This window comes from Miscanthus floridulus, chromosome 1, assembly GCF_019320115.1.
Source record: "Miscanthus floridulus cultivar M001 chromosome 1, ASM1932011v1, whole genome shotgun sequence".
NCBI lineage: Eukaryota > Viridiplantae > Streptophyta > Magnoliopsida > Poales > Poaceae > Miscanthus > Miscanthus floridulus.
In genome coordinates this window covers 126958386-126978936 of record NC_089580.1, presented here as the reverse complement: position 1 = coordinate 126978936, position 20551 = coordinate 126958386, and the positions used below count along the sequence as shown (strand labels likewise).

At 47.1% G+C, this 20551-nt stretch overlaps 4 protein-coding genes across 4 annotated transcripts; 2 read left to right on the top strand and 2 right to left on the bottom strand.

Moving 5' to 3' along the window:
- The first annotated feature begins 2250 nt into the window (after positions 1-2250).
- LOC136540582 (probable serine/threonine-protein kinase At1g01540) lies at positions 2251-5243 on the top strand. The gene is made up of 7 exons (XM_066532587.1): positions 2251-3248; positions 3670-3774; positions 3877-3999; positions 4275-4445; positions 4532-4661; positions 4747-4953; positions 5020-5243. Exons 1-7 carry the CDS (start codon positions 2353-2355, stop codon positions 5086-5088), a joined length of 1701 nt encoding a protein of 566 aa, XP_066388684.1. The 5' UTR covers positions 2251-2352; the 3' UTR covers positions 5089-5243.
- A 409-nt stretch (positions 5244-5652) lies between these two features.
- On the top strand, positions 5653-6977 carry LOC136540601 (protein PAM68, chloroplastic-like). Its single transcript, XM_066532607.1, has one exon. It carries the CDS (start codon positions 6181-6183, stop codon positions 6847-6849), a length of 669 nt encoding a protein of 222 aa, XP_066388704.1. The 5' UTR covers positions 5653-6180; the 3' UTR covers positions 6850-6977.
- Positions 6976-14869, bottom strand: LOC136540572 (C-terminal binding protein AN-like). The gene is made up of 7 exons (XM_066532574.1): positions 14162-14869; positions 12455-12623; positions 12168-12298; positions 10886-11659; positions 10728-10775; positions 7430-7546; positions 6976-7285 (listed from the first exon to the last, which is right to left on the bottom strand). Exons 1-7 carry the CDS (start codon positions 14768-14770, stop codon positions 7214-7216), a joined length of 1920 nt encoding a protein of 639 aa, XP_066388671.1. The 5' UTR covers positions 14771-14869; the 3' UTR covers positions 6976-7213.
- Positions 14870-15846: 977 nt separating this feature from the next.
- LOC136540591 (transcription repressor OFP8-like) lies at positions 15847-17385 on the bottom strand. The gene has a single exon (XM_066532596.1). The coding sequence runs from the start codon at positions 17223-17225 to the stop codon at positions 16395-16397; it is 831 nt and encodes a 276-aa protein (XP_066388693.1). The 5' UTR covers positions 17226-17385; the 3' UTR covers positions 15847-16394.
- Between the last annotated feature and the right edge of the window lie 3166 nt (positions 17386-20551).

The following is a 20551-nucleotide window of genomic DNA, read 5'->3' as shown; positions in this document are numbered from 1 at the left end:
CATTCCTATAAAATTATTGTGTTTTCAATCTTCTTCTTCTTTTTTACCTACACCCATTTTCTATTTATGTGGTTTTTCCTTACATTCCTCCGTTCCAAACAGGTCCTCAAGGTTTGTTATGTTTTTTAACGTGCTGGACGTGAGGTGATTCCAATTCAACTTTTTAGATGATAGGATACTAACGTCACTCCTAAAAAAAGAATAGTAACATCACGGTCTGTATCAAAATATGTTTTTGGCTGTACATTATCACAACAATTAGCCAATAGCAACAACAAAAATAATAGTTCTTTTCAAAACAAGAATGCTAAGGTCCTGTTTGGATCATATGGTCTAAAGTTTAGCCACTAAACTAAAGTGTTTCTAAAGTTTAAACATCCTCACAAAAAGTCATTACTTCGTTAGACCGCACAAATGAGCTAAAGTGACATAAAATTTTGCCCTTAACTTTAGCCAACTAAACTTTAGATTATGAAATCCAAATAGGACCTTAGGAATGTCGGATTGATTGGTTCATATATATGTCATCATTCACTTAACTCCCACACATCCCATTGTTACAAACCAATCAATCCAGCTACACTATTTCTGTGAAAATCCTCTCATAAGCAAAGATTCTTGCATAAAGGACCATTTCACTTTATATGCTTTCTCAAAATCCAATTTGATTGACAACGTTCAATTTTTTCCCTATGCAATTTATGTAAGCTTTCATGGAGAATGACAACTTCTATAATGTATCTACTTGACATGAAAGCAGTTTGTGTAATGTTAATTACTTTATCTGCTACACCATCTAGAATATTAAGATTGAAATAACCTTTGAGGAGATTTTGAAGCTAACATTCAAAATACATATTTGGCGGAATTGCTCTATATGCCAAAACCTAAACTAAAAAGAGGCAATGTTCCTTTATGAAATTCTTCAGACGACACCATAAGATTGACTTTTGTTATTTCCGCAAAGACTATTAAGTTTTCTAACAAAACACATATGGGTCATGTGCTTTATTAATTTTCATCCAAACCAGGTGCTTTATTAAGTTTCATCTGGAAAATCGTATCCTGGCCTCTTTTTCATAGAATGGTTGTATAAGAAGCTAATTTTCAATGTCACTTATTCGAGGTGTAATCAGCTTGTGATTCAATCAACGATAATTGACTCACCCCAGGTTGATTGAATAAAGCCTCTATATATAATAATTAGCAATATGAGATTTAAGAGCTTCATTATCATTAAAACTTTGTCCCTTTCACCAATTGAAAAAAAAATCCATGATTTACTATACCTTCCATTATCAACCAGTTGGAACTTGGAAGTACCCCCTTTCAACAAATTAGTAAATGAACTAGCTCTTTTTTAATCGTTCTCGAAAAAAGAATTTTTTAATGTGTGCCTGAGATCAATCTCATCATGTAGCAAAGGACATATATCCACCTTTCTCAGTCAAGATAAATTAGTTAAATTTGAAAGTATTTCTCAGTCAAGGCAAATCAGTTAGATTTGACAATGGGAGGGTTCTCAACTTGAGGTAGGTGGTGCTCATATTTTTGTGAGTTTATTTTAGGATTTATGATGCCATTCTTTTAGAGCATCTCCAAAAGACTCTATATCCTTCCTAATTGTTAGAGCATCTCAAAGAGCCTTTCTAAAATATACTATCTAAATCATCATTTAGAGAGTCATTTGAGTAAAAAGTTATTTTCTATATCACCGTTCTAGCTCTCTATCTTTGGCTAGCGAGATATTCGGAATAGAGGTTGTCCATATTTGGACATTCTATTGAAGAGGTCGTTGGAGGATATTTTTTCATTAAAATCTCTATTCCTTTAAACTAGGAAAGACATAAAGAGTCTCTTGGAGATGCTCTTAGGAATAGAGATTTTGATGAAAAAAATACTCTCCAACAATTTCTTTAAATGATTATCCAAATATAGCTATCTTCTATTCCGGACTTCTCGTTAGCCAAAGATAGATAGCGAAAATGACTCTATAGAGTGTGCACAAGATATAGAAAAGCTGTTGGTGAGCGAAAAAATATAGAAAACGATTTTTACGTAAATGGCTCTCCAAACGATGATTTAGAAAATAAATTTTAGAAAGAGTTTTGGAGATGCTATATGGTCGGAGGTGCTAATATGCATAGAGACAGGTGTGAGTATACGTGCTTGCATACAAATGCTACCCCTACTTTTGTGACTAAAGAAAAAATCACTCCACAAGTAACCAACGGCAAAGTCGGCAACGGGGCTCCCTTGTGTGTAGGAGTGTTCGCGATTGTGTAACAAAGTTGAACTATAGTTTCAAGTCGATCTAAACGGGAGTCCCATTAACTGGAAAGCCCTAATTAAATGGAAACCGAACCTACAGCTACAACTCCACGAGTTTCCACGGCTCAGCGTCGGCGCGCAGCCATGACTGCTCCGACTCCGAGGGCGCTACCCCTGCACACCGCGCGGCGCGTGGGCGTGGCGAGCAGCCCCCAGGGCCGCCACCCGCGTTCCACACCTGCGCCGCGTCACCATCTCCATCCACAGCACAGGCAGCAGCAGGGGGCCACGGCGCCGGCGTCCGTGTTGGGCGTCGGCGTCCCGAGAGTCGACTGGCTCTCGCAGCGCACCCCTGTCCTCGGCCTCCGCGCCTGGGTCCTCGTCGCCGCAGGCGCCGCGGCGGCCGCCCTCGCCCTTCTCTGCCTCATCGTGTGCCTCTGCCGGCGCTGCAGCTGCCGGCGCCGCACGCCTCGCCTGGCCCCGTGCCCGCACCGGCCCGGCGCCAGCAAGTCCCTCAAGCACCGCGTGCATGCGCATCATCAACATCAAGCAGTGCCAATGCCGCCGCCGGCGCCGGCCAACAAGGACGTCGAGGAGGCTGCCGCCGCTCGGTGGCGCCCCGCCGCTTCGTTCGAACAGCCGCCGATCGAGGCCATCAAGGCGGAGCAGGAGGCGCCGCTGATCCTCGCGGAGCATTTCGCGAGGACAAGCGGCGAGACGGCCCCGAGCAGCGGCTGCGGCGGCGACGGCGACAGCAGCACCGAGAGCGACCACGGCGGCGGCAGCGATGATGCAGAGGTTCCAGAGGCGGCGGCGCGGCGCGGGTGGGGCCGGCGGTACACGCGCCGTGAGATGGAGGAGGCCACGGGCGGGCTCGCCGCCGCGAACGTGATGGGGGAAGGCGGGTACGGCGTCGTATTCAGGGGCGTGCTCCGCGACGGCACCGCCGTCGCCATCAAAAACCTCCACAACAACAGGTTAACTTCTTCCCTCCGCTTCGAGATTTGTCCGGTTGGATCCGAAGCGTGAACAAAACTCACACGCAAAACTTTTCTAGTCTGGTTGGGGGCTTACGATCGTATTTTCTGTTACCGATTTTTAATTTGCTGGATTTCATGCTGAAAAATCACCCATTTCATTTTTGAAAAGTTTATCACTAAATATGCGCTTCTTCTCGGTTGGCCGCAAGAGCAGAGATGGTTGGTATAGGTGTAGGTCTCAATTTGGATTAAATTGCTTCTCGTATCCTCCTGAACACAACAAATTCAAACTCTTATCCATTCTTCAGATCAGTGTCAGATGTAGCGCATAGCCACGCCAGTGATGGTATCATTCATCAGTTAAAGAAAGGGAAAAAAACAAAATAAAATCATCAGTTGTTGTGTACTTGTTAATCAGGGGTCAGGCCGAGAAAAATTTTAGGATGGAGGTTCATACGATCGGGCGTGTCCGGCACAAGAACCTGGTCAGTTTGCTCGGCTACTGCAGCGAGGGAGCTTGCAGGTACAGTGCAAATTACCATTACCATTCGATTTAAAGGAGACATAATTGAGCCTCATTGACAGTATTTTGATCCAAAGAGTTGTTGTGTCCCCCCATCATCAGGATGCTCGTTTACCAGTACATAGAGAACAGCAATCTGGATAGGTGGCTGCACCATGATGACAGTGAAATCAGCCCACTGACCTGGGACATCAGGATGCGCATACTCCTTGGAACGGCTAAAGGGTAACGCTTTCTTTTGCTTTGCTTTATCCGTACTAGTTTGCCTGCCCATCTAATGTCCGGACTGAAGTTATGATGGCCAGAAAACATTAAAACTTTGTTGACACGGCACAACAGTACTAGTTTAATGGGCATGATTATAGGGAAGTAATAGCAAGCTGCGTCTGAAAGCAACATTGTCTGCCTGTCTGGCCCTCTCTACTCTGTACCTAATTTGTTATTACTACAGTGGAAAACTGAATTGTGCAGTTTCTCATGTACAGTTCCTGACGTTTCAGGCTGGCCTATCTCCATGAGGGTCTGGAGCCCAAGATAGTTCACCGCGACATCAAATCCAGCAACATTCTCCTGGACCGGCAGTGGAACGCCAAGGTGTCGGATTTCGGGCTCGCCAAGCTTCTCTGCTCTGAGAGATCCTACGTTACCACTCGTGTCATGGGAACGTTCGGGTCAGTGTTGTGTTGGTTTCCTCTGTTTTCGCAGGGAGTGCTGTTGTTCGAGTTCATTATCGGCTACTGCATTTGCTGCATTGCAGGTATGTGGCACCGGAGTACGCCAAGACCGGAATGCTGAACGAGAGGAGCGACGTGTACAGCTTCGGAGTGCTCGTGATGGAGGTCATAACCGGCAGGACTCCGGTGGACTACACTAGACCAACCCATGAGGTGGGCTACCACTACCAGCTCCCATGCGTATGTACAAAATTGCTGCCAAGCCATTGTGGCAATGCTAAATCGCTGCTCCCTTCAGGTGAACCTGGTGGAGTGGCTGAAGCGCATGGTCGCGGAGCGAAGGGTGGAGGAGGTGCTGGACCCCAGGCTGCCGGAGCGGCCCCCGTCCAAGGCGCTGAAGCGGGCAGTCCTCGCCGCGCTCCGGTGCGTCGACCCGGACGGCAGCCAGAGACCCACCATGCCGCATGTGGTTCATATGCTCGAAGACGACCAGATTCTCAGAGACGTACGCCAGAACCCATGTAAAGCTTGAGCTTCACAGTGTTCTCGTTCTGATATTAACCACCTGCAGGAATTCAAGCTCGCGCGGGATCTGTCTCCTCGGGAGTCAGATAGCTACGAACGCGAACGCAGCAGGTGATGCCGTGATGGGAGGCTACGGGAGGCAGGGCTATAGTCTGGGACACTGGGATGCTAATAATAGCAAAATGTTTTGGTACAAGTTGTAATCTATTGCGTTGTAAGATTGTATTCAGTTCAGTTCACAGATCGGCAGGACCGCGCGGTTCCGATTCAGTGGTCCTCTTGGCTGAGGTTCAGGGGTAAGATGGTAGTACTTATTAGCCTAGGAATCCAAACAGGGCTCAACTAATCACTAGTCCTAATTCATCCGAACAGGGCCTAATCCTCCGTCAGCCCCTCTTTTGCATGATCTAAACCTAACAAAGGTACAGTCTGCCTTGCCAGTTGCCACTTTGTGAAGGAAGAAACTAGTGCGTTTACGACTCCTTGCTGGATATAACCACCGCTGGTCCGCTGCACCTGCACGAGCCATCACATGGCGCTGCGCCGTACCCGAATGAACCGCTCTGGCCTCGATTGATCGGGCTTAGCTTGATGCAAACCTCAGATGGCTTACACGAAAAGGCCATGCTCTAGCAGATGCGCAGCAGCAACTCAGACCCTGCGGCCGTAGCCCGTAGGCGGCAGCGTCGACCGTCGTTGTTCCTGTCATCCACCATTCCACCCCCACCGCCCGCAGTGTCAGTAACGTTTCACTCAGCGTGCTTTCGACTGCTGCTCGCTACGCGCACCACGCGCCCATCCGCAGCAGAGGGGTGTGAATTCGTGATTCGTGATGGTGCGAACGCCTCTTGTACCGGTGGTCGTCGACATCGCCGGCGGGATTCGAAGCGCACTGCGTCGGCACCAGGACCGCCAGCTTCGACAGCGGCCTGTTCTTATCTTTCAAAAAAGAGCATCGCCTTTTTCACTATCAGGTGGGCCTGCGCTTGCTGACACGAGATAGTTTCTGTGGGTCCACACGAGATATTCTTTCATCAAAACCAAAAGCATTATCTTATCTCCAACACATGCACTACGCGCCACAACTCGCTCAAGGCGATGATAAGGCCATTTATCATCGGCGAAACCACGCACTGAAACACCATACCGCGCGAGAGAGCTCTTCGTCGTCGTCGTCTTCGACGGTGAAACTACGCGGAGGATAGACATGGCCGCCTTACTCCACCAAGCGGCTGCCCCGACCGCAAAACCACCCCACCCATGGGCTCTTCACTCCACACAATCCAGCCTCTCACCACTCTCCAGACGACGACGCGCCCCAACCATCCGCTCGGCAGCCACGGACAGCAGCTTCGGCACCGGCGACGCGGCGCCGTCCAAGAAGACCACCCGGAAGGAGAAGCAACAGGAGCGGCGGCGGCAGCAGGACCTGCAGGACCGGCAGCAGCAGCTCCTGATGATGGAAGAAGCGTCGCTTGCGAAGCGAGATGACGGCGGCAACAGCAGCAGCAGCGAGGTCGACGGCGACGACGAGCTTCCGCAGCCCATGTTCGACCGCATCCTGCGCCGGATCGCGTTCACGGTGGGCCTTCCCATGGCGACGGGCGTCGCGCTGCTCAACGTGTACGACGCGCTCAAGCGCGGCCAGGGGGTGGTGGTGCCGTCGTGGGTGCCGCTGCTTACCATCCTCGTCGCCTTCGGCACGTCGGCACTCGGCATCGCCTACGGCACGCTGTCGGCTAGCTGGGACCCCGACAAGGAAGGCTCGCTGCTCGGCATCGACGAGGCTCGGGCCAACTGGCCCGTGCTATGGCAGGAAGAGATCCAGAAGGAGAAGGAGAAGGAAAAGGCAAAGGCCAAGCAGATGAAGAAATGACTGGCTGGTAGGACATGAGGCTGAAAATCCTGTGCACCTTGCTACTGAAGTGATCATGTAATATTCATTGTGGTATATACATTGATCCTATCTATTAGTAAAAAAAGCAATATAAATTAGCTAAGCAATCCACAAGTGCATACAATCGTACTGAATTGAACAGGGAGTAGTGACTGTGCTTGTCATTCTGTATAATTAACTTACACACATATCTTACAACAAGCAGACAATCGAAAAATTAAATGACTGCGCGCTGCGGGTCTATGCAGTAGAACAACAACCAAAACTGAGACTTGGCAAGAGGGAAACTCAGAGAAGACCTAACCCTTAAAGTATTCTCTAGATATAGCATAGCCCTGATGTATTAATCAAGCCACCGAACGACACCATCTTCACTCGGAGCTCCAAGGACCTCAATATAGACTTCAAGTACGGCCTACAGAAAAAAAAAATTAACCACCGGGTAAGGTATAAACAACACATAGAATCAGTGCAAGTATTTCATTTTGTCTAACTAATGGGGATATTTGTGTAATGTTAAGTTCATCCTGCTTAGAATGGCAGCGACAAATGAACGTACCAAAGAATTTTTGCGATTAACCAGTTTGCAGCATTCTGAAAGGGACCCTTCCAGCATCCAGCTCTCACAAACATCAAAAGAATGACTTGTGAAGACGAACTCCATCTTATTATTAGCCTGACAGTGCAATAAAAACCAGTCCAACATTTATAAATACCACAACATCAATGATCAAATATTTCACTTTACAAAATGAAGACATTTACTTCTCATTCTCTTTTATTTGGCATTTGACAAACTTTGACTTGGGAGGTTATTAAGATAAACATGAGATGGCTACATGCCACTAACTAATCTGCTTTATGCTGCCAAATTACATGTCTGTCACTCTGTCTCATGAACCACCCCAATTATTTTGGTTGCTAACTGAACTGAATAAAGAGGAAGTATCTTGTAAAATGTAGTGCACACTAAATGCAGATGGATAGGGGAACTTTGTGTGTGTGTGTGTGTTTGGGGGGGGGGGGGGGGGGGGGGGGGGGGGGGGGTGTGTTGAAAGGTCCTTGTTTGGTTTTTGTTAATTGAGTGACAACCTAGGTGGACTAATGCGTTTAAATATGAGATACACAGATTAGTCCACAAGTACATCATGTGTGAGCAACCTATGCCATGGAGGTGAAATGGCTTGGATTTGTTGCAAAGCTCACACATGTGATGAAGGAGCTCATTGCATATGAGACATGACATTGAGTCATGTAACTAAGGTGGAGAAGATCAAAACAAGACTTGGCTTGATGGACCGGTTGCAAGCGTAAAGGGCAAGTTGAAGGCTTTGGAGCGATGGACCGCGTGGTGGTGAAGCTTAAGCAAGACTTGGCGCCGATGAACGAAGACAACGGTGAAAAGCAAATGAGGTCAAGATCGACGAACCAACAAGGTCACGTGATGATATGAAGTGGATCATATTATTTATGATATGGTTGGTACATGTGTTGCCTCAACATTGGAGGAGATGGAATGGAATGCGCAAGGCAAAGGTGTAACCTATAGGGCATTTCATTTCACCGGTCAAAGGTTATGTAGAGGTGCATGACCGGGTTTAGGATAGATGGTCGTACTGTCAAGAGGGACAAACTTGTTTGCATATCGGTCATCTAGTGCCACTTGAGCAATCTAACTTTACATACGTGTTAGAATCGAGTGGCGTGGTGAATTGAGAGACTAATCCTTTAGAAAAATGTTTGTGAAAAGCTAACACATATACACATGGTGGTGTACACTTGGTGGTGTTAGCACATTTGCAAAGGATAAGTCAAAAGGTGAAGAAAGGAGGCGAAACCGGGCTCAAAGTGCTACCCTGGGGGGCACCGCCATGCCCTGTCCGGTGCACCGCCACCCCTGTGGCAGTGACCGTCTGGACAAGGCCGAGAGGGTGTTGTTGGGCTGGCACCGCCGCTGTGTCCGGTGGCACCGCCACCCCTAGGGCGGTGCCCACCTGACTTCAGTTCAGAGAAAGGGCGGGCACCGCCCTAGCCGATGTGCACCGCCATGGGGAGGGCGATGGCACCGCCCGGGGGTGTCCAGTGCACCGTCGGGGGCACCGCCCCTTTTTACCCGAGAGCAGCTGCAGTGGGGCTGGTCACCGCCATGGTGATGGCGGTCCACCGCCCCTTTTATCCAGAGAGGGGGTGTTTCGGGTGACTGGCCTAGGGCGGGGCCACCGCCACCCTGTCTGGTCTGGAATTTAACCGTTGGGAGGGGCACCGCCGTGTCCGGTGCCCTCGCAGAAACCAGCAACTTTGCTCCAACGGCTCTATTTGGCTTGGGGCTATAAATAGAGGTGGAGCTCGGCCATGGGCTGGTTGCTGAGCACCCTTAAGCCTTGGTGGCTTGTGTAGATGTGTTTGAGAGCCCTCTAACTGATATACGCTTGATACTGATCATCCAATTGACTGTGAGTGCGATTCTAGTGCGATTGCATCGTGAGGTTGTATCTAGTGGCACTAGGTGATCGAGTTGCAAGCCGGTGGTGCTTGTTACCCTTGGAGGTTGCCACCTCCTAGACGGCTTGGTGGTGGTCTCCGTTGAAGCACGCAAAGAAGATTGTGCGGTGCTCCAGAGAAGTGATTGTGAGGGATATTGTGCTCACCTCACGGGAGCCGCGAAGTGCAACTCTAGTTAAGCGTGTTATTGAGCTACCCTCACTTTTTAGGTAGGTTCTTGCGGTGCCCAACGTGTGGGCTTGGCGAGTGGTGCAGATTAGCCGTCGAACCACCAAGTGAACGGTCGATACAACGGGGACTAGCTTGGTGGCAACTAAGTGAATCTCGGGAGAAAAATCACTGTGTCATCCTCTTCCCGTTGGTTTGCAATCCCCTTACACAAGCTTGTAATTACTTTCACATTCATTGTGCTTGTGTAGTTGCTCTGGTAATTAGTTAGCTTGTGTAGCTTGCTAGTTACCTTCTTGCTTGTGTAGCATAGAAGTAGCTCCCTTGCGCAACTAATTTGGCTTGAGTAGCCTTGTTAGTTGCATTGCTTAGTTTGTGTAGCTAAGTAATTTGTGCTCTCCAATTTGGCATTAGTTGCCTTGTTATTGAGCTTTGCTAGCGAGCTTAGAAGCTTTGTGCTTTTGCTTCACTAGTTTGTGTAGGAGCGCTCTCGGTTGCCAAAGTACTAGTTGCGTAGGTTTGTGTGACCTTGCTACTAGAATTGATTAGGTGAGCTCTAGCTAGCCCAGCACCTTTGTTGTCTAATTAGGATCTTTATAAGGTGCTTGTGAACTTAGATAGAGGGGTGTAGTCTTGGCTAGACTAGTAGTTTTAATTCCGTTTTTATTTCGGTTAGCCGACATATTTAATTTTTAGAAATGACTATTTAACCCCCTCCCCCTAGTCCGCCATCTCGACCCTACAATGGGGGTATATGTATCTTTTCAATTCCTTCTACATTGAATATGGGGCTATATGGATCATGGGTGATTTAGTACAAACGAAACCTAGTAGTTACATTTCTCAACCTTTTAACGTTGCAGATATGAAGCAAGCATGAAAACACACACATGTACTTCATCAAAAACAACTAAAAGGATGAAGCAAGGAGAGCAGTTTAGCAGATAACAACACTGTAACAAATCATGCATTCAAGTAGATAACTTTGAGCAAGGAACAAAAGTGCCAATAATCGTAGGATCAATACGGATGTGAATGCATATGCTCAATAACATTCATAAGTCACTAGCTACCAAACACAAACAGAGCATAGGTGGTTACCTAGTATCCTCCCTACTTCACTAACTATGAAAACATAGGAATATAATGAGCTCATTTTCTAATAACAGTCATTTAAAAGGTGATACCTGTAATAGTCTGCCTCCAGCAACAAAAGATCGCAGTCCCATAGTGTCCTAAAGAGCATAAAACGTATTATCGATATCTGTATGTGTACAGTATCCAAATTAGCGGTTCAAGTAAAAACAAAGGATAGAAAAAGAAAGGCAGGAAAAAATAACAATACCTTGTTTCTGAAAGTGACTAAAAACTGAGCAGCAGGATCCCTCTTTGTAGCATTTGGTATCACATCAAGACACCATCCACCGCCAGCGACCCTCTCTCTTGAAACATAAAAACCTGGATTATCTCTTGTCTTTAGAGCAATAACAAAACCTTCTTTTAGCTTCTCAGGAGGCTTTCTACCAAGCCCTGCAGGCAACTTATTTTCAGAAATTATCTCCATTGGAGATTCAACAGAAGACTTGTGTTTATTTTTGGAGTCCTCAGGTGATGCAAATCGTGAACTAGAACTTAGCACTTGGTTATCATCATCTCTGCGTGAAGAATAGTTACTTCCACCTTCTACAGTTGACAATTCATCCATTTTCTGTTGTGATCTGCGGCGAGCAGGTCTCTTTTTCCCTTTCTTTCCAGATCGGCTGCGCCTCCCTTCAAATCTGGAGCCAATACTATGAGATTGTGCAGAAGCTTGAGGCTCTTCAGGTTGCGAAATGGCTCTTCTCTTGTCATATTCTGCAGTTAATTGGCTTTCTTCTGTTTGCTGTTCACCATCACAGATCTGTAAAGCATGTTCTTTTTCTTGTTTACCAAGTTGATCATCGTCACATCCCATTTCACTTATCTCTTCATCTTCATCAGAAATAACATTGTTTGGAACAACACCATCATAGAGAAAGGACTGCAATATTGAGATTGCTTTCTCTCTAATCTCCATCCACACTTCCTCACTGTAGTCTGCACTTCGAGGAAGAATTAATACATTTGGCATCTCATGCACCTGTGCAATCAATGATCACATAATTAGTATTAAATAATTTGTTGAAAGGTGACTTTCCTCTTTTTTTTGAAAACACAGGAGAGCTGCGCTTCATTGTATTAGAGAAGAAATGTGACTTTCCTATTGGCGCATAATGAGTAAAGCAAGCATCGCAAGTGCACAGAGTTAAGGAAACTATATTGCACATCAGTTGCCTGTCCTTATCTCTGATAGGACACCATTTTTAATTTTTCCATTCTTTTGGAACTAAGAGCTAGAAACTGCTTGTATAGTCTATAACTAGAAAAACTCCATAGAGTATAAAGACCAAGTTTCCTATTGATGTAACGCTTGTTTTTTCCTGTCCCCGTGATGACAGAGCTATTCGTGTATGTTAAACAGGGAGCAATTGAGTGAACTGGATATTGTAGCAAACATTGCAAAAAATGCTAAATGAAATGGAACATATACTTTGGTAAAAGCAAAATTCCAAAGGAAGCCTATTGGGAAGAACAAACCAGTTTCATACCCATGCTTCCATCCACTGGGGGCCTTCAGCGCCATCTAATGCACATCCAGCTATAGTGCCATCAATCAAGAGTTGTTTGAGTGCACAATCATCTATGAGCTGACAGCTACCAGTGTTGACTATGAACGCTCCTGCAACATTCAGAAGGTAGTCATCCACAGTGTGTTATAGGCTTATAGCATGAAGAATGAAACAGAAAACTAATTATAACGCAGAGAGCATGAGACTGCCAAAAGGAAAGGCTAATACAGAAGAAAAAAAAAGGAAGCAAGTAAGGCACGTCTTACCAGGTTTTATGTGCTGAAGGCGCTCAGCATTAAGTATATGTGTTGTATCATTTGTCAATGCACAATGAAGCGAAACAAGATCACTTGCTGCTAACAAATCATTGAGAGTATCCATTCTTCTTGCAGCAGAAGGAAATACAATAGAAGGACGCTTTACTTTCCCAGTAACCTTCACATAATGTCATTACAATTAACAAAGTCAGATCTATATCATGCTTTAACTTCATCACCAATATTACATGTGTCCAATAATCCAGAAACACGATCAAGACTTATACAACTGTAGCAATATTATGAAATTTGCAGTATAAAGTACCAGAACTGAGGATATAAAGCTAAACTGATTTTATTTTTGAAACCAAATCAACCTGACTATGACTTACTTATGGCAACACATGTTTTTATATGGTCACCTGAATGTAAATTTCTCTAGCTAAGGTCTTGTGGAAAGGTAGAAAAAAGAGTCAAGCTCTCAAAGTGTTTGACTAGGAGTTCAGGCAAACCCACAGCACATTCAGATCCATATATATTTTGAAAAAGGTACTAAAGCTCCAGCATACTGGTTGCCAGAAATCAATTGGTATTGGTATAAACACAATCATGCCTGAAGTTCAACTAATGCCCAACAACAACAACAACAACAACAAAGCCTTTAAGTCCCAAACAAGTTAGGGTAAGCTAGAGTTGAAACCCAGCAGAAGTAATAATCAACGTTCAGACACGTGAATAGCTGTTTTCCAAGCACTCCTATCTAAGGCTAAGTCTTTGGGTATATTCCATCCTTTCAAGTCTCCTTTTATTGCCTCTACCCAAGTCAACTTCGGTCTTCCTCTGCCTCTCTTCACGTTACTATTCTGGCTTAGGATTCCACTACGCACCGGTGCCTCTAGAGATCTCCGTTGGACATGTCCAAACCATCTCAACCGGTGTTGGACAAGCTTTTCTTCAATTGGTGCTACCCCTAATCTATCACGTATATCATCGTTCCGAACTCGATCCCTTCTTGTATGACCGCAAATCCAACGCAACATACGCATTTCCGCGACACTTATCTGTTGAACATGTCGTCTTTTCGTAGGCCAACATTCTGCAACATACAACATAGCAGGTCTAATCGCCGTCCTATAAAACTTGTCTTTTAGCTTCTGTGGTACCCTTTTGTCACATAGGACACCAGATGCTTGGCGCCACTTCATCCACCCTGCTTTGATTCTATGGCTAACATCTTCATCAATATCCCTCTCTCTCTCTGTAGCATTGATCCTAAATATCGAAAGGTATCCTTCCTAGGCATTACTTGACCTTCCAAACTAATATCTTCCTCCTCCCGAGTAGTAGTGCCGAAGTCACATCTCATATACTCAGTTTTAGTTCTAGGAAGTCTAAAACCTTTGGACTCCAAAGTCTCCCGCCACAACTAATGCCCAACAACGAGGCTTAAAAAAACAAAATAGGACCACTGAATCTACAAGTAGGCGTGTGATGATACACTAGAAGCCAAAAGGCAGATCACCTTTACATTAAAGGACGCAGGAAACTAGTGAGCAATCATCTGCTAACACATTTCAGAAATTCCAAATCACGTTAACTAATAATGCCCACGGGTCACGGCGCACAACGGCATTTGAACCCTAGAACACCAAAACTGGCAACTGGATTAGCAGCACAGATCACAGGATGGAAGTGTATTAGCGGCAGATCCGGTACCTCGTACAGCGGATCGAAGTAGTGGACGCTCATGCGGAAGGCAAGGCTGCGAGTGGCCAGGCACCGCGCGGCGGCGTTGACGCCGATGATGCCCAGCACGAGCCCCCTGCATCGGCGCATGCCCCGGCACAGCGGCTGGACGGAGCCGAGCCACCCGGCGGTCGGGGACGACGAGGAGGCGTGGCGGGACAGCAGGTGGGTGCGGCGGAGGAGGCCCAGGAAGAGCGCCATGACGGTGTCGGCGACCTCCTCGGCGCGGTTGGCGTCGATGTGGACGAGGCGGAGGCCGAGCTCGGCGGCGGCGGCGGCGTCCGCGGCGCGGTCCGGCGAGCCGAGGCAGAGCAGCAGCTGCCACGGCCGGAGCCTCCGCTGCGCGGCGCGCGGGAGGAAGGCGAGCGACGGGAGCAGCACGGCGGCGGCGGCCTCGACGCGCCCCGCGGAGAGCGCCGAGAGCGGCGCGTGCTCCACGGCCGCCGCGCCCGACAGGGCCTCCTGCTCCAGCGACGGGTCCTCGAGGCAGTTGAGCGCCACCACCAGCGGCTGCGCGCCGCCGCCGCCGGCGGCGGAGGCTGTCGCCGGCGAAGCGGAGTGGGCCGGGCCGCGCAGCATTTTCTGGGCCCTTTGGCCAGTCGCGGGGGCCGCCCGAGGAGTTGACTGCGCGCCCCGTTTGGTCTGGTTGCTGTGTTTCCTTGTGTGTGCGGGGCGGCTGGGCGCTATACAATGAAAGCGACCGGGCCTGCCGCGGTGCCGTGCGTCGGGTTGGAGCCGGCCGGGACGCGGACGAGGTGCCATACTGCTGCCATGCCAGCCACAGACTGCCTGTGCTGCTGACCGAAATTCACCAGTGAATCCCATGCCTTGGTCGGCAACGGACTACGCGGTGGTGCAGAGTAGTGGAGTTCGCACGGTCTGGTAGGCACTCCACAAGATTCAGATCAACTATGATGGGCCTCGTATTTTTCTTCGTCTGGGAAAGGATGATATTTGGGCTCGACATGACCTTAAGAGTCCAGCCGATACGTAAAACTTTTCTCTTGGAGGCCCAGAAGCAGATATAGCTGTGGCCCATGTAGTATCGCTGGATTTTCCCGGACGGTAACAACGACAATCACTCATGCTCTGCAACTGTGCATGGAATGGCCTAGCTGGAACTCGGATCTAGCGACCGGCCGGCCATTCTTGAATTCGCCGAAAAGAACAGCTCATCTCCTCAAACTCCAAAAAAGAGAGAGCTGGCTGGATCAAGCCCGCCAGATGGTGCGACAGCACCGATGCAACGCATCTCTTCGTCTTTACCACGCGGCGCAAACACCCTTGAGGCACGCGCGCGTGCGGCCGTGCGACGGCGACGGATGACGGGCATTTGCCCTCGGGCGCTGTTGCCGCGCACGCCAAAAGGCAAGCACCATCATTTCGCTTTCGCCCCGTTGTAGTAGTACTCCTACTACGGAGCGAACGCCCACTAGTAGCGCAGCGCAGCAACGAGTCGAGCGCCCCGGGGATCACGGGCGGCGCCTTTCCGGCCGTTTGGTCACTTCCACCGGCTGTATCTGTAGTATGTAGTTCGCCATCTCCCTGTCTTCCCGTGCAGTGCGGCGTCCTGCGTCGCGTGATCCGTCAATTCTTCACGAATGCAACGGCTAAAAGCGACGTCGTACTCGATCCGTCGATCGTGCGTGGACGAGAAAACACACACCATCTCTTCTGCACTGAAAGTCTGCAAGCAGCTTAGAAAACACAGAGGCATTTGTTGCGTGGAGCCTTCGGTATTCCTGCCGGCTCATCCGCTCAGTCGTAATTCTTGATTTAAATTTTCTTAAATAAATCTAATTAAGTTTATAGAAAATAATATCAATATTTATATCTTAAAATAAGTTTATGATGAAAATATATTCTTATGTTGTCTTATAACAAGCATATCTGTCACTATTTTTTATAAATTTAATTAAACCTAAAATTATTTGACTTTTTGAGAAATCATAATTGCATTTTTCTTTAGACCGAGGGAGTACACAGCAGTACAGCACACTTGATGATTTCAATGCGTCAAGAAATCGACAAAACCCCCCACTGAAAACCTTGTAGTCTCGTCCGTTCAATCGTTTGTACACAGCACGCTTGATGATACCAATGCGTCAAGAAATCGACGAAAAAAAAACTACCGAAAACCTTGCAGTCAAGTCCGCCCAGCCACGAACAAGAAATCGATCGATCGATGAACAGACGAATTGAATCAAGCACCACGCGTCGTTGCCAGGTGATGCTGCTTCTTGTTGCGGTGGGAGACAAGGAGGTCAGGCGTGCGCTCGTACCCGGCGAAGACCTCCTCCCAGATCTCGGCGAAGGCGCGGAGGATGAGGTGGTGGTGGTGCGGCGAGTTGAGGGACAGGAACCGGTGCAGCAGCTCCCGGAGCTCGGCCCCGCCCACGATCTCATTCTCCACGATCATCTGCAGCATGGACCGCCGGAAGTCGCCCAGCGGGTCCGCCGACTCCTTCACCACCGCCACGCTCTCCTCCACCCGCCCGGACCCGCCGCTGCAGCCCTCGCTCACTGTCCGACGTTGCCGCCGACTGCCGCCGTTCTGCTGCTTGTTGCCATCAGTGCCGCCGCCGGCCTCCGCTCCGTTGCTGGCGGGCGCGGGGCCCGCGGCGTGCAGGAAGCGGACGCTTCGCTCCAGCTCGCCGAGCTGGCGCAGGAGCGCCGACAGGCTGGGCGTGCTCTCCATGCTGTTGGGCCCGCCGTCGTCGGTGGTGTCCGCGTAGAAAGACGAGGCTGATAACGAGGAGGGAGCCTCCGTGGTTGACGTCGTCGCCGCCGCCACCGGCCTGTTCTTCCCTCCTCTTCTCGTCGACTTGGTCGTGGTGGTGGTGGTGGTCGACATGGCGGTAAGGGGAGTGGTTGATGCGGCGGTCTGCGGCGTGGCCATTGGTGACTTCTCGGACGTGCCGTCGGAGATGGAGACAGCCTTGGTGCCGCCGCAGCCGCACATGAAGCCGCGGGCCTTCTTCTTGATGCACAGCACGCGGCCGGCGCCGCGCCGGCGCGACAGCGACACCCTCATGGAAGGCTTCTGCTCTGGCGGGGTGGGGGCGGGCGCGAGCAGTGCGGAGATCGATGCCGCCGGGTCGGAGGCTGCGCCCGTGGGTGGTGGGTGTTGCGGAAGGAAAAGGCTGTCGTGTGTTGGCGGGGGCGAGGAGGAAGGAGACGAATGGAGAGGCCTTAAAAAGGAGAAATGCTATACAATGCACGTTTGTTGCATCCGGACTCCGGAGGACAGGAATACAGGATCGGATCAGCAGCCATGCAAAGTCAACCGGCTCGTTTTTGCGTGAACAGGATCTGGCGGGTGCTGGCGTGAAATTAAAAACGGTTAGATTAAACCCTAAGGGCAGTCCCAATGCTAGAAATTACGTATAGTTTCTATACCTATTAATTTTCATAGACACTATGTATAGAAACCATAGTTCCAATGGATAGTTTCTACAGAACAACTTTTTATCCAATCACATACACTCTCTCTCCATTCGCTACCAATCACATCCCTTCGTGTCTTGGTTCTCGTGTAGACATGGTTTCTAACTTAGACCCGGTTTCTATGATTTTTGTTCTCTCTCTTCAATAACTACCTTGCCACATCAGCAAAATGCTTGGGTGGCAGTACAATTAATGTCCATAGAAACTATAGTGGTTTCTACATTGGGAGTGCCCTAATTAAGCACAAAGTCATCTCTGGTGAGACCGATGTCAGACCTTTTTCACATCTCTCATAAAACTGTCGCAATCAAGATGGGATTGGAGTAGGGATCGACACTATAATAATATAAGGTTTCTCTAAGAAAAATTTAACTCTAGTCTAGCCATCACTAATGAATTCGATGAAACCATGCAAGGAGGAATTTGAAGCAACAGAGACCAGTTGGTAAGGGCATCCAGCGTTTTATACAATGGCAATTACTTGATCCAATCAAATGCATGTTAGTTTTATCTACGTCTCATTTCCGTATCTCTCATCCATCATACCATTTATTTGGTCATAGAGACTATATGTTTTAATATATTTCTTTTTTTCCACTTACTGATCCCTCTTTTCTTTTTAACCTTTTTTGTTTATGTCCTTCAAAAATCCCTCCTAAAAATATTTTTTTCTTGCAAAAAACTCTTTCTATAATTGTCATCAAAATACAAGTATTTGTTCAAACTTCATGCATGGAGGCATTCCATAAAGCCGTAGGTCCTCTTTCTTATTCTTTTGTGAAGAGATTCTTCCTCAAAAGATTCCCCCCCCCCCCCCTTCTTTTTTTGCTATGAAGCATTCAAATACACTCTCTCTCTCTCTCTCTCTCTCTCTCTCTCTCTCTCTCTCTCTCTCTCTCTCTCTCTCTCTTGATTAAATCGTTTTCTAGCCTAAAACTGTCTCAGGTTAAAATTTGATTCATTCAAAGGGGGAAGATCATGTCCCCTTAATTTCTTCTTGAGCCCCCGATGCATTAACCAAGCCCACCTCTATCTTGTGTATCTCCCACCTCCGTGCCCATAGTTCCCCAAATACTCAAGTCCATGAGAACATTTAATTTACTCTTAAATACACAGAACTACACCACAAACCAACTGGTCAACAATTAAGAATGCAGTGGTTGGCATGTGCTGTAGTTTGGTTTATCCAAGAGTAAATTAAATGTTCTTGTGGACTTGTGGGATTATGGGCACGAAGGTAAAGACACAGAAGACAGAGGTGGGTGTGGTTAATGCAACAATGGCTCCAAGGAGAAAATACAGGGGGCTGACTGTCTTTCCTACTAACCGATTTAATATGGGACAAAGTTAAGCTAGAAATCAATTTAATTAGGGATGGATGGAGGTTTTCATTGTTGTAGGTCCTTATTGGGTGATCACAATTATTTTTCCCTCATGTAGAACCACAAATAATCACCTAGTCATAAATACAATCCCCATTAATCCCATATGCAAGTCATTTATGACATTGACACGATCTATAAGGTAAAACTTTGACTAGTAATACTTACACACACACACACACACACACACACACACACACACACACACACACACACTATTAGAAATAGCTATAATTATGTATTTTTCGTGATGAATTCAGTAGCATGAACTTATCTATTTTTATATAAAGGAAAATAATCTGGCCTGTACATTCACACATGAATGCATATAGCCAACGATATAGATCAAATAGCACTGAGGCTATGCACACAAAGAAGACAAAAAACGATACAGGAAAGAAAATCCAAGCAAGAATAAACTTCTGTTCTGTTGCTAAATTTCCAGCCAAAACTCTTTAAAGATTCTAAAATGGTGACTTCTAAATTCCTGCATGAACTTTATGTTGTCGATTTATTTAAAATTGCAGATATTGATGGTTAAAACTAAAAAAAATTTAGACAAATCTTAATTAAACAACCTAAGGTACATTTGAATCGGAGTAGTGTGGTGTATTATTTACCGTGATGAGCAACACGTACTCCACACAGCGTTGACATCTCTTAAACCTGCATTTATGCTAAATTGCATTGGAATGAAGGAAAAGTGTGTTGAAGATAGTTAAGCTAGCTTTTGGAATCAAGAGACCCTACAAATGCAAGTGGTACGAACATCTTGTTTATTTCATCCCAGGGCCTACACAACATTGATGTGTGGCGATGCCTTTTAGAAAAACAACACGCAGATAGGCTAGGATAGCTAGAGCGGCTTTGTCCTATCTGTATCTGTTGACACACTTCCATCGCTCTAGGTAGGGTGTCATTAGCCCCTTGCAAGGATTGATAGGAGGAGGAGCGTGTTATCTAAATTGAATACTACCATTTCAATACCCATTTATGTTAACGTTTGCATCAACAGGTGCCCCCCTAAATATGCGGTCGATAATGCTTTACTGGGTTGCGTTGGCTTATCCCTTGTCATGATTAATTGAATCCTGATAATTGTCACCATCATTCTTTTAGTTTGCAGCACTGTTGTAGTAGAAGTTTAGAAAAGCTAGCGCTATTATTCCAACCTTAGCTTGTAGTTGTACTTGTACGTATGACAACACTGCGACGACACGGCACGGGTAGTCATGCCGAGCAAGACCCCTGAAATAAACTGACAAGAGTGAAAAAAAACATATGGTACATTGGGTGGCACACATACTATAAAGAGTGAATTGCGATGTGGGTCTAAATTTTTCTTTATTTTTCACCTAAAGTCATGAACTTTTTTTTTCACTCATCAAGGTCCATAAACCTTATCTATGCCCTAGCCGCCATCCAACTGTCACCTTCGTGACCATTGATGTGGCACCATATGCTCTTTTTTATTTCATAAAATAGCTGAAACTTTAAAAAATTATATAAAATCATAGAAAAATCGTAAAAA

Bases quoted from the DNA above. Each gene is read 5' to 3' on its own strand.
- LOC136540582 (XM_066532587.1), top strand. From the start codon at position 2,353: ATGGAAACCGAACCTACAGCTACAACTCCACGAGTTTCCACGGCTCAG. The intron at 3,775-3,876 runs GTACAGTGCAAA...CCCCATCATCAG, and splicing joins TGCAGCGAGGGAGCTTGCAG to GATGCTCGTTTACCAGTACA. The intron at 4,446-4,531 runs GTCAGTGTTGTG...GCTGCATTGCAG, and splicing joins CGTGTCATGGGAACGTTCGG to GTATGTGGCACCGGAGTACG.
- LOC136540601 (XM_066532607.1), top strand. From the start codon at position 6,181: ATGGCCGCCTTACTCCACCAAGCGGCTGCCCCGACCGCAAAACCACCC.
- LOC136540572 (XM_066532574.1), bottom strand. From the start codon at position 14,770: ATGCTGCGCGGCCCGGCCCACTCCGCTTCGCCGGCGACAGCCTCCGCC. The intron at 12,299-12,454 runs GTAAGACGTGCC...TGAATGTTGCAG, and splicing joins CCTTCAGCACATAAAACCTG to GAGCGTTCATAGTCAACACT. The intron at 10,776-10,885 runs GTATTGTTATTT...TATGCTCTTTAG, and splicing joins TAGTCACTTTCAGAAACAAG to GACACTATGGGACTGCGATC.
- LOC136540591 (XM_066532596.1), bottom strand. From the start codon at position 17,225: ATGAGGGTGTCGCTGTCGCGCCGGCGCGGCGCCGGCCGCGTGCTGTGC.